This window comes from Tenrec ecaudatus, chromosome 16 (assembly GCF_050624435.1).
Source record: "Tenrec ecaudatus isolate mTenEca1 chromosome 16, mTenEca1.hap1, whole genome shotgun sequence".
NCBI lineage: Eukaryota > Metazoa > Chordata > Mammalia > Afrosoricida > Tenrecidae > Tenrec > Tenrec ecaudatus.
The window spans coordinates 77,814,019-77,826,989 of NC_134545.1; the positions used below are offsets into that span (position 1 = coordinate 77,814,019).

The following is a 12,971-nucleotide window of genomic DNA, read 5'->3' on the forward strand; positions in this document are numbered from 1 at the left end:
TGTTTGAGTTCGGTTGTTGCAGTTAGTGAGCTACCAAGGGTCTCCTCTGGTCTCCTTGGTTTACCTTATTTCCAAACATGATGTTCAGTCAGGCCCCTGGGGACAGTGGGAGCTTCATAGTGCCAGGACCTTGCCTGATGTGTATCTTCACTTGTATGCTTTCTGTTTCTAATAAATTGATCATTATAAATGGCTCAAAGTTTTCATGAGTTTGGTAAGTCATTCTCGTGAATTATTGAAGCCTCCAGGGGCAATGAGAGACTGGCATTTCTTATTTGGTAGGGGCTAGAGGAGTTCTGGTGGCGTGGTGAGTTATGTTTTGAGCTGCTAACTACAAGGTAAGTGGTTCAAACCCACCAGCTGTTCCAGGGGAGAAAGATGAGGCTGTCTACTCGTATAAATACTTAAATATCTGCAACCCCAAAGAGCAGTTCTAGTCTGTTCATTAGGGTCTCTATGAGTCATACTTGTCTCGCTGGCAGTGAGCTTGGTTTGGTTGAAAGGACAGAGTACTGACTTGTGGACCCAGCCCTAGGGGGTTGGAGTTAGAGAGAAAAAGTGCCACGTGGGGATATGTGTCACCGTCACATTTTGGAGATCCACCTTATGGTGGTAAGGAGCCCTGGTGGTGCAGTGGTTAAGTGCTCGGCTGCTAACAAAAAGGTCATTGGTTCAAACAAGACACTAAGAGAAAGATGTGACAGTCTGTTTCTATAAAGATGTACAGGCTTGTGAACTCTGCGAGACAAGGTTGCTGGGAGTTGAAATGGACTCGACCAATGGGTTCTTAATTTAGGAATATCCTAGGAGTGGGATAACATTTTGAGGAACTGCTAAACAGTAACTGTACCTTTTTCCAACTTATTCCACGACCATTATCATGAACTCAATGCTCCTTGAGCAAAAACTCATCCTCCTTCACCCGTGGTAGCCTTGACTTCTTTCTTTTTTTCAGTAGTTTTCTTGAGATAATCTCTATCTAGTTCTAGTCCCTCACCTGTGGCCAGAGGGGATCTCCCCAAAATGTAATCTGACCAGATAGTCTGCAGATAGGTTTTGGGCCCCCAGTGTCCTAAATAGCATTCTACAAATTGGGTATTCACAATTTAAGCTCTGATACTTTTCATCATATTTGGATATTGTTATCATCTTTGGATCTTACAGGCTGGTGTGCTTCTTTGATGTGGGCTTAGTTGATGCCTCACTTATCTGGCTGCTTGTGTGAATACAAGCCTTTAAGACTCCACACTATTCCAATTAATAGCTGGGCACTGCACCCTGACTGACTTGTCTCCTCCCCAAGACCCTTAAGTAAGGGGATATCCAGTTGCCTGCAGATGGGCTTTGGGTTTCCACTCCATACTCCCCCTCATTTACAATGATAAGAGTTTTTGTTCTTTGATGACCAGGCTGTAAATCTTTTTTTTTTTTTTCACAAAAGAAAGGCTTGTTGTTCGTTCAAGGATCGTTTGCTGGCCCTTAGGAGCGTTTTCCAGTCCAGTCTGTTGGGGCACCATGCCCTGGCCCCAAAGTCCACTTTTCAGCATTCCCTGGGGACCTTGCCAGTCCATTCCCTTGCTGTTCCACTGCACTCCCCCAGTGCTTTGCCTCTGTGTGGTGGAATCAGGTCAGGTGCAATTCCCACCCTGTGTCTCCGGTGCTGTCCCCTGTATCGCCCTTAGTCACTGAGGGGCATCATTTCTCATAGTGGGGCCAGCCATGTTGTTCTCTCTGTGGACTGGCTGCTCTACTCAGGAACATCATCCTCACGGCCTGGTGGGCCAGGCTGTGTTCCACTGTCTCCTCCTGCCCCTTCATCTGCTCCCGTGTGCTCTGATCAGATATGTCCATCTCCCGGAGCTGCAGAATCAATGTCATCCTTTGAAACAAATTCTTTTCGGGGGAGGGGCAGGAATCCACTTAATTTTTGGTGCTGGGGCCAGCCTCCCAGACCCAGGCTGTAAATCTTAAGGGAGCAGAAAGTCTCATCTTTTCTCCCACAGGCTCAACGTGTTAGTAATTTTTATCTTTATTTTGTACCATTTTCGTACTGCAAATTTTTAGTTTTTATAAATTTGGCATGCTCTATCTACCAAATCATAGTATAACATGATCAGATTATAAACTTGGTAGAAATAGGATCCTGAAAAATATGTTTGGCATTTTGTTTAACAAGTTAAATTCTGTTAGTATCTACTCTAAAACTAAGAATTTTAGGTTTTGGCAAACAAAAACAGAGCAACTGATTTTAGGGAACCGAGACCCTGAAATTTCTCCTGTTGCTTTAGTAGCACTCTTTTACTTCTCGCCACCGATTGTGTCAAGTTGTCAGAACGTCATATGCTTAACTTGTCTAACACAGGTAATGGAAAGCCACTGCTAACCTCGTAGCTAAGAGTTCTTGAATAACTCTGTGTATTTGTTTTTGTAGACCATTTAATGTGACAGAGCGGAAAATAAATGCCCATTCTGTGGTAGAATGTGATCCGGCACGAAAAGAAATTAGTATACGAACCGCAGGACTGGCTGACAAGAGCTCAAGGAAAACCTACACTTTTGATATGGTACTTAATTTCTTTTTAAAATGGTGCTATCTTAAAGTTATCTGTTAACCCAAAGATATCCTAATGTACAGATTACCCATAAGTTCTAGAATAGGTATATAATTATAGCTTTGAGTAGACTATTTTAAAAGTCAAATAATTTCTAGTGGGGCTATTTGAGGCAGTATGCTAAACAAAATTATTAAAATGCATGACTGACATTTTTCTTGAAGCAATTGGTTAAAGAAAGGTTTATCTATTTATTTCTTTTTGATAGGTCTTTGGAGCCTCTACTAAACAAATTGATGTTTACAGAAGTGTTGTATGTCCAATTTTGGATGAAGTTATTTTGGGTTACAATTGCACTATCTTTGCGTAAGTGAAGCACCATTTTCCAAATTGATGGAGAGTTTTAGATAAATGTATTTGTTTTGATCATGTTTGTTCATTTTGACAGATATGGCCAAACAGGTACTGGGAAAACCTTTACCATGGAAGGTGAAAGGTCACCTAATGAAGAGTACACCTGGGAGGAGGTATTTATTGTTTATGTCTCTAGTGTGGACTAAAGTGTAACCGAACAAAACTTGAATGAGGGCTTCTGCCTTGACACAGAGACGTTCTGAGTACCCAGATCAAACATGAACTTAGCCTGAAATGATTTCTACAGTAAAATTAAAACATATGGCATGACTTCTGTTACAATAATGCACTCTTGTGGAGAGCGAACCAATATAGATGGCATAGTTCAGTGATGAGAGAAGGGTATTTATTACACAACAGTGGTGCAGTATTTTATACAATGATGGAATGTGACTGGGTCTTGAAAGAACGGACTTTACAGTGGGGAATGAGTCTCAAAAAGGGTAGCAGGGGCAATGTGGTATTTTTATTAGTGATAATCGTGAATTTTGTTTAGTGTCATAAACAATGAGTACATTTCACAAAGATTTCCACCAAATGAGTGTAATGACTAACTAGATTTTCTAAATTATTAACGTTTTTCTAGTAGTAGTTGCATAAGTGTGGCATTACTTTACTAATGGATAATCATGAAGTAATAGATGGAAAAAAGGTTGTCAAGGATTCGACTTTATTTGGACCCACAATCAGTGCTCGTGGAAGCAGCAGACAGATCAAAAGATGCACTGCATTAGGTAAATCTGCTGCACAAGACCGCGTTAGAGTACTGAAGAGCAAGGACGTTACTTTGAGGACTGAGGTGGGCCTCACTGAAGCCATGGTATTCTCCATTGCATCGTGTGCATGTGGAATCTGGACATTGACGGAGGAAGCCTGTAGAAGAATAGATGCATCTAAATTGTGGTGCTGGAGAAGAGTATGGAGAGTGCCATGCACTGGTAGAGGGCAAATACATCTGGATGGTAAGAAGTAAGACCACAGGGCTCCTTAGAGGCAAGGATGGCAAGGCTTCGTCTTAACATATTTTGGACATGGTGTCAGGAGAGACTAGTCCCTGGAGAAGGACATCGTTTGGTGACGCTGAGGAGCGGCCAGAAAGAGGAAGGCCCTCCATGTGATGGGTGCCGCAGTGGCCGCATCAATGGCTTGGGCACAGGAACAATTGTGAGGAGGGTGCAGGACCACGGTGTTTCGTTCTGTTGTGCATAGCGCTGCTGTGGGTCAGAGCTGACTCAATGGCGCCTAACAACAACTCGTAGCCCTAGGAGACCAGTGTTTCCTGAACTGAGCCATACCACCCCTGGAATGACCAGGGGGCTGCAAAAGCAAAGAACCTATACATTATCCTGCATCAGTGGCTACGTTACAAACATTTCGAGTTGCCAGTGGGCACCGAGTAATTTATTTCTTCCTGGAAGCAGGGAAGCAGGTCAAATAAGTTTGGGAGCCTTTGGAATAAACAAGAAGGAAAGGAGTCTTGAATTTGGCTTTATACGTTGCTTGATTCATTTAGCTTTTTGTGCAATGCTCGTGTACAAAGCTGGCTGACCAGGTATGCTTAGATTTAGGAAAGGTAGAAAAAATAATAATTTACTATTGAACAGTGTTACAAATGATTTGGCTTTGCTAGTATGAGATTAGTTTTATATATTTTATTTTGTTTTTGCAAGTGTTTATCTGTTTTTTGTACCATAGTAAAAGGTATTTTTTGTTTTCATCTTTCTTATAATTTTAGGATCCCTTAGCTGGTATAATTCCACGTACCCTTCACCAAATTTTTGAGAAACTTAGTGATAATGGTACTGAATTTTCAGTCAAGGTATCTCTGTTGGAAATCTATAATGAAGAACTTTTTGATCTCCTTAATCCATCTACTGATGTTTCTGAAAGACTACAAATGTTTGATGATCCCCGAAACAAGGTAAATTGGTCTTTGAGAACTAAATGTCTCTAAGTTTAAAAAATATTGACATATAATTCACATGCTATACATTTCAATAGTTTTGTCATATTAAAAAGAATTGTACAATCATCACTACAAGCATTTCTAGAACATTCTTTTCCTTGTGTGCTTATTGTTATTAGCTCCTCATTTTCTTCCAACCTCCCTCCCATGTCCCCAATAAGCTATTAACCCAGTCAACTGTGTGTATATGTATGTATGTATGTGTATATATCTATGATCGATAGAGAACTACTCTTATATTTTCAGCAATCTAATGGATTTTGTTTGGTATTTGTTCAGAGGGGAGTGATAATCAAAGGTTTGGAAGAAATTACAGTACACAACAAGGATGAAGTCTATCAAATTTTGGAGAAAGGGGCAGCAAAAAGAACAACTGCAGCAACTTTGATGAATGCATACTCCAGGTAAGAGATCCATGCACTCCTCCCAACCTTATTTTCAAGAAGAATTAGAAACCTGGGGGGAATCAAATTGGAGTGGACTGGGATATATGGAGTATATACCTGGATTGGGTGCTTTAATGAGGGGGTCTTGGCAATGGATAAATTTGATATTTATAGGAAAAGTGCCAATGTTAGAAGAATGTTGAAAGGACAAAAACAAGTTGAATTAGAGCCTTATTAAATTATTTTATATATATATTAAATTTCTTTTAAACAGATTTTTTAAAAGTGAAATTGTGCACAGGAGCCCAGTGTACAAGACAAATTAATAAGTGGCTCAGTGGTTGATTTGGACTGTTTGGAAGCTTATGTCTTTCAGCCCTTTGAAGGTGGCCCAAGGCAATTTTCCTCAGAGTCTAGCAATTCTTTGAACCTAGTTTGAAAACCACTCATTTGAAAAAAGTCAAGTGACTGTTTTGAAATGGCTTTCTTTTTCCTATAGGCAAACAGATGATCACTAACAAGTAGTTTCCATGGGGAGAAATGGATATATTTGATAGCATCTCTATCGGCTAAATATCAAATTTTGTGAAACTAGTTGACCAAAACACTAGTATTTCTTTCTGCTGGTCTTTGAAAGAATAGAGCAGTAGGTTGAGAGTTTGATATTTGTGTTTAGTTTAGTCCCACCTCTCCAGTTAAATAAGCGACTCAGCACAATAGGTGAACTAACCAAACACCTGTTTTCCTGAACTATAAAGTGATTGTTAAGGATTAAATGACAAAAAAAGAGGACTAAATGACTTAATTTTTGGCCCCTTACAATTGAAAGTTTCGATAAAGTGTTATAGCAATTATAATTGCAATTAGGTAAAATATATTTTCATTTAAACAAATAAAAATAAAGAGCATAACATGAAAGTACGTAAATATAATGAAACTAGGTGATTTCAGTTGTAGTTAGATTTTTCCCATATTGGCTTTGTAATAAATGGGAAATTTAAAACTGAAGTTGACATGGAATTTGGAAGAATGACTAAGTAGATTTTGTTTCCCTTTAACAGGATTCCTATTATTTTATATAGTTGCATGATTTGTCTACTGCTGTTGAGTTGATTCTGATTCATAGCAGCCCTATGTAGACAGAACTCTCTAGGTTTCTGTGGGTATAAATCTCTACAGGAGCAGAAAGCCTCATCTTTCTCCCGTGAACAGAGGTTCAAACTGGATTCTGTGTTTGACAACCCAGTGCTTAACGCATTGTAACACTAGGGTACCTTTTGATAATTTAGCGCTCTCTTTTTCTTGTATCACCAGAGAAAGATGAGGTTTTCTTTTTCTATAAAGATTTACAATTTCAGAAATCCAAAAGGGCAGTTCTGTCTGGCTGTAAGTTTCTCTGAGTTGGAATCAACAATTGCTGCAAATTTGGGTTTATTTTTTTTGTATGCTAATTGGAGTAAAGTTCTCTTTTTATGAATTTATGTGTAAAGATAAATAAAAGCTAATTCACTTATCCAAAGTCAGAATTGACTCTTGTGTTTGGTTATATTAATTGCATAAATCTAGCTTAGCAATGGGTAGATGATGATAGGAAAATATGAGGTAAATATTACAGGTCATATCCATATGCTTATGTCCTTGTATATTTCCCTCCTCTGTAATTTTAAATAACCCTTCTGTTTGTGGCGGAGACGGAATGCTAAGTCAATTCAAAGAAGAAGGTTAAAAGTCAGTCATCATTAATAACATTGTAAGCAAATATAATAATGTTCATCAAGTATCATTGATACAGACAAGAAAGATATCTTTTGTCTACATAAAATTTGTTTCCCTTAGATAAAAGCTGAATGTCAGTATTTAGCACATGTGAGACTTGAACATTATAGTCTCGAAGTATTAGAATAATTATTGCCATTTACTCTTTCTAATGTTCGAGATGAGCAGTTGCTTATTTCTCATGATATTCTCAAGGAGTAATGCATTTTGACATCAAGGACTAATCTGACGATTTGCCTGGTGCTACTTGAATTGATGGTAATAATGAATTTCAAGTGGTTTTCTTCGGAATAGGATTCAGGGCAACTTTTATAAGGAATGGTTGATCCTCAGCCCTCTCCCCTCTGACATATAAGGAACTCTGCCGATGCCACACCATATACATCCAGCTTCTAGAGATACTTGAGGATTCTATTTTCTAAGTCTCTGAGGGTTAGCAGTTTTCAGGTAGATTCTTATGGGGTCTCCCCAGCAGAGTGTAGGAACAAAAAAAAAGCAAAAACCTAAGAATTGCTCTATCTAGCACTCAGCTTCCAAATTCTTATTGATGCCGTCCGCCTGATCGCTTTCTCTGCTTTGTGAATTTAGATCTCTTTTTGAGTATTTTATTGAAAACACACTGTTTTGCATTATTGTGACTAGGCCTCTCAATTTTGTTTTCTAGTCGTTCACACTCCGTTTTCTCTGTCACAATACATATGAAAGAAACTACAATCGATGGAGAGGAGCTTGTTAAAATTGGAAAGTTAAACTTGGTAAGCATTGTCTCATTTTTGACCACTCATGGAAGAGCTTGAACTTTTGTATTTCCAGGCAATATTTATAGTTACTGGGTTGTTAACTTTGTAGTAGTAGCAGACATTTGTTCATTAAAGAGAGATAACTTTGTTCGGGAAGTTTAGTGGGTTGGGGAAGACATTTCCTTTTTGTGGTGGATGCCCTTTCAATGTGGTATTTTCTTGGCTGTTTAATACATTATACATAAACGAGGGCTTCAAAGAGTTGGGAAAAAATTCCATTATCTCTTAGTTCCATTTTCCACTGGTTTTTGACGTACTCTTGCACACACACGTGTGAAAACGAAAGTCTCGAGTCCAAATCCAGTATACTGATGATTTATATTTATGTTTTAAATTAAAGGTTGATCTTGCAGGAAGTGAAAACATTGGTCGCTCTGGAGCAGTTGACAAGAGAGCGCGGGAAGCTGGAAATATCAATCAATCTCTGCTGACTTTGGGAAGGGTTATCACTGCTCTTGTAGAAAGAACACCTCATGTTCCTTATCGAGAGTCTAAACTAACTAGGATTCTCCAGGATTCTCTTGGGGGAAGAACAAGAACATCAATAATTGCAACAATTTCACCTGCATCTGTCAGTCTCGAGGTGAGCCCTTTGAGAGGTATCTGCAAGTAATGTAGCTCGCATTTCTTGTTTCACTACCACATATCAAAAAAGTTCAAATGGAACAAAAAAGTTCATTGAACATTTTTATTGAGATGCGATTCATACAACAAAACTTACCCCTGAAAATTACGCACTCTACTGGCTGTTGTGTAGTCACCAAGTTTGCAATCATCACCATTTATCTAACTGCCGAACATTTTCATCATCCCTGAAGAAACCTCCATCCAAAGAAAAGAAAAAGAAATCCTGTAACACATGAGACCCTTCCCCATCTACTGACAACCACTAACCTTTCTCTCCGTGAATTTTTCTATTCTGGAATTTCATAAACATAGAATCATGTACTACACGGTCTTTCATGACTGACTTCTTCACTTAGCATGATGTTTTTAAGATTCATCCGTGTTGAAGCATGTATCAGTACTTCATTCCTTCTTATGGTTAAATAATATTCCATTGTATGGAGATTTTTATTTATCCATTCATTGATTGATGGACTATATTGAATTTTAAGAATAAACAACAACAAATTATTGAATTGAATTATAAGTGTAGTATTCCTAGAAACTGAAGGGAAGGGGGGGGAGGTAATAATTATCTTTTTCAAAAAATATTTTATTGTGGTTCTGGTAGAAATTTACAAGCAAATTAGTTTCCCAGCCAGCAGTTTATATACATTTTGTTTCATGACATTAGTTGTAATAACCCCTCAATGTAACAGCACTTACTGGGATCCCCATTTCCATTTGCCTGGCTCTCCTGATCCTTTTTTCTTCTGAAGCTTATTTTGGGGCAATGTAAGTATCTTTTGAAAAATCTTGTCAGGTTTTGGTATAGTAGTCCCAATGGCTAGTTTCTTTAAAGTAGATAGTAACATATATTGTTACTTGTAAGCTATTATGCATTATATTTTAGGTACTGTTAGTTTAGCAATCTTAGTATTTTCAGTGATTAGTCTATTCTTTTCATGACAGGAAACCCTGAGTACCCTGGAATATGCTCACAGAGCAAAGAACATAATGAATAAGCCTGAAGTCAATCAGAAACTCACCAAGAAAGCTCTGATTAAGGTAATTGTGAAATTCTGTGGGGTGATGTCATCTTGTTCGACAAATGCGAAAGTAAGACCTTCTTACAAAATTTGCTTGTGTATTTGTGGCTTGGAGGCATACTTTATGTATCATAACATTCACACATTGCAAGCGTCTGACTCAACTGGTTTCCTCGATGTGTAGTCAGGCGACAGCAATGGCAAAGCTGTCCAATCCCCTTCACGACCCACAAACGTCTTGTTTCCCTAGTCCTTCCCAGTCATTTTGTGGGAATTGTAATGCTGTGTCTACAAGGACCTAATTAAATTCATTGATCTGCACTTAGAACTTTGGAAGCTTTTGAAAGACTTTTTTTAAATAGATTTATTATTGATGGAAACTTTACATGTTTTTAAACAGAAAAAGACCGACCGTTTTATTCTGTGGTATAGTTTCTTCAAAAGGAATGAAAAAAGTTAAGGGTTAAATTAACACCTCCAACCTTTCTGATGTACAGGAATATACAGAAGAAATAGAGCGCCTTAAACGAGATCTTGCTGCAGCCCGTGAAAAGAACGGAGTGTACATCTCTGAAGAAAATTTTAGGTAAAAGCCCTTGCTGCTTCCTGGGGGTGCTGAGCCTCTTGGCACCTACGGAGAGCTACGCCTCAAACCCTAAGGAGCAGTTCCCTGCCCTGTAAGGTTGCTTTGAGTTGGTATCAGCTCCATAGCAGTGAGTAGATCAACTTCAACGTTAACACCAGGCATTTGTTGATGACCCACTCTTGGAAGTAAATTGTACTTTTGTGGCAAAAATTAAACTCTGCCTAGTGCCTCCTATGACTGCCCCCTTTTGCTTTAACATTAAAAAGTAGGGTTTTTTTTTGTTTTAAGTCATTTTATTGGGGCTCATACAACTCTTATGACAATCCACACAGCTATTGTGTCAAGCACATTTGTACATTTGTTACCCTTATCCTCAAAACATTTCTACTTGAGCCCTTGATATCAGCTCCTCATTTCCCCCCTCCCCCCCACGAACCATTAATAATTTATATTATTATTTTGTCCAACATCTCCCTTCACCCACTTTTCTGTTGTCCGTCCATCACAGAGGAGGTTATATGTAGATCCTTGTAAGTAGTTATCCCTTTCTACCCCCCACCCCCCCCTTTTCTCCACCCTCCTGGTATCGCCACTCTCAGCACTGGTCCTGAAGGGATCATCTGTCCTTGATTCCCTATGTTTCCAGTTCCTATCTGTACCAGTTTTTAAGTACCTGTTTTAAAATATTTTAATTCATTTTTTATTTTTCAATAATTAAGCAGTCCACATGAAGTTGTAAAAAGAGTACAGAGGTCCCCTGTACCCTGAACATCTGACTACTGATGTTCTCAGATTAGAGTGGATATAGAGGAAGGAGGATCCCATCATTGCTGTTGCTTTTCACCTTGATTCCAACCATAAACCATATTTACCATCATTTTCCTTTGTGTTTTTGAAAGTGACACTGGAGATCCCAGTGTCTTCCCTGTACATTGAGGCCCATTTTGCTTCCCAGAGAACATTTGGCCATGTCTGGAGACAGTTTTTTATTGTTAAGGTTTAGGACACAGTGCTATTGGCAACTAGTGGGTCGCAACTAAAAGATGCTCTCGACATCCTATAATGCACAGGACAAAGAATTACCTGGTGCAAATATCAGTAGTGGAGACTGAGAAATCCTACTCTTGAGGATACTCTTTTGGTCTCTCGAGGATTATGTTGTGTGATGGTGGTGTGTATCTTGGGGTGTTCATTTGCCCTTTTGTCTCTGGTTTTTGCAAATAGCTGTTGGGATTTGCCAGGTACCAAGATGCTATTGATTCATAAAATATCCATGGAGCATTTGAATTATGGTGAAACTACTGAACAGATCATAGTATGCCGGAAAAACAAAACTATCCATTTTGGAAAAAGTACAGCCAGGATGCTTCTTAGAAGCAAGGACTTTGAGGCTTTGTCTCACATCCTTTGAATTTATAATCAGAGAAGGACCAGTCTATGGAGAAGGACATCATGGTTGGTAGACTGTTGGCAGCAAAGAGGAAGACTCTCAGTGAGATGGATTGGCACACATAATGGGTACAATAATGGGCTAAAGCAAAGCAAGGATTGTGGAGATGTCACAGGACCAGGCAGCCTTTTGTTCTTTTGTACAGAAGGATGCTATGAATTGTAACCTACTTGACTGCATCAACACATGTTAAGTAAGCAGTGGGCATACCTGACTCATCCTGCCGCAGGCTCAGGAAGGGGGAGCATGGCACAGCCAGCCAAGCATCTTCATTCATGCTGATTGAGGCACCCGGGGCTAAGATACTCTGCACCTTGGCACTTTCTTTTGGACTTGCAAGTGGCCAGAACATCTGTTCCACATACAAGAGAACGATCTTGTGCCTCGTCTTCCCCCAGACATTGCCTCCTACATCTCTGTACTTCTACCCTTTCTGGTTATGGTACAGTACATGGGTACTTGTAGTCCTAGTTGGTCTTCATGAGCTCTGTGAGTTTTTCTAGTGCTTAAGGAGCGCTCACGAGTCAGGGAGAGGGATCAGAGAAACTGAAATAGTCTGTTTGGCAGAGGATGGTATGAGAGCGAAGGGGGCACCTCGGGTCCAAAAAGGAAGGTCCACAGAAGTCGCTAGCATCAGAATGTGAGGTGGAAAAGAGGCTATGAATTACCATGTTTTGAAAATGAGTGCAGCGTTGGTATTTTATAGACTTTTTTTCTGTACAATACTTTAATTCTGTCTTCTTGGTTTTAGTCCCTTATCTCATATTTGAGACCAAGACTTTGTGGTCCTAAACCTTGCAGGATTCTTGTGGGAGCATATTCATTATACTTCCTAACCTTGAATACACTTAGGTGACAGCTGCCGTGCGTCTGCCCGACTGTTGGCTCTCCTCCATCAGCTTCCAGCTTCTCGGATTTGATACACACACGTGCTTTCCTCCTTTTTGGTAGGGTTCCCAATTTCAGAATGGACGTCAGAAGGAAAATGCTCTGTGAATCAAGCGATGACACATTTGTATTTATGGCTCATGAACACTTAGGTGCTCCTGTCCTTGTAGTGATGATGAGTTGGTGTAACTGACACTTTGTATTCGAATGACTTTTGTAGATGTTAGGAAAATATTAACTGTCATATTATTAAAATTTATTTTAGAGTCATGAATGGGAAACTAACCGTTCAAGAAGAACAAATTGTAGAACTGATTGAGAAAATTGGTGCCCTTGAGGATGAACTAAGTCGGGTAAGCATTGACACTGCTTCATCGCACACAGGTTTACAACCATAGATGACCATGAGGAAACTTGCCCTTGTGGACGCTTTCCATAGGTGTCATAGCAAGAATTAACTGAATTTGGGGTTTTTTTGTTGTTAAAGCTACAAAAGAG

The 12,971-nt window shown here is 39.3% G+C and overlaps 1 protein-coding gene across 2 annotated transcripts in view; it reads left to right on the plus strand.

Annotated features, from left to right (window-relative positions):
- The window catches only part of KIF11 (kinesin family member 11), a 47,435-nt gene that overhangs the window by 9,677 nt on the left and 24,787 nt on the right, over window positions 1-12,971 (plus strand). For both annotated transcript variants that reach the window (XM_075534032.1, XM_075534033.1), the window contains 10 exons: window positions 2,432-2,564; window positions 2,821-2,918; window positions 3,001-3,079; window positions 4,702-4,887; window positions 5,212-5,336; window positions 7,759-7,849; window positions 8,235-8,477; window positions 9,473-9,568; window positions 10,047-10,135; window positions 12,739-12,826. In XM_075534032.1, the coding sequence (XP_075390147.1) occupies window positions 2,432-2,564; window positions 2,821-2,918; window positions 3,001-3,079; window positions 4,702-4,887; window positions 5,212-5,336; window positions 7,759-7,849; window positions 8,235-8,477; window positions 9,473-9,568; window positions 10,047-10,135; window positions 12,739-12,826 (1,228 nt within the window). The remainder of the gene's footprint in view (window positions 1-2,431; window positions 2,565-2,820; window positions 2,919-3,000; window positions 3,080-4,701; window positions 4,888-5,211; window positions 5,337-7,758; window positions 7,850-8,234; window positions 8,478-9,472; window positions 9,569-10,046; window positions 10,136-12,738; window positions 12,827-12,971) is intronic.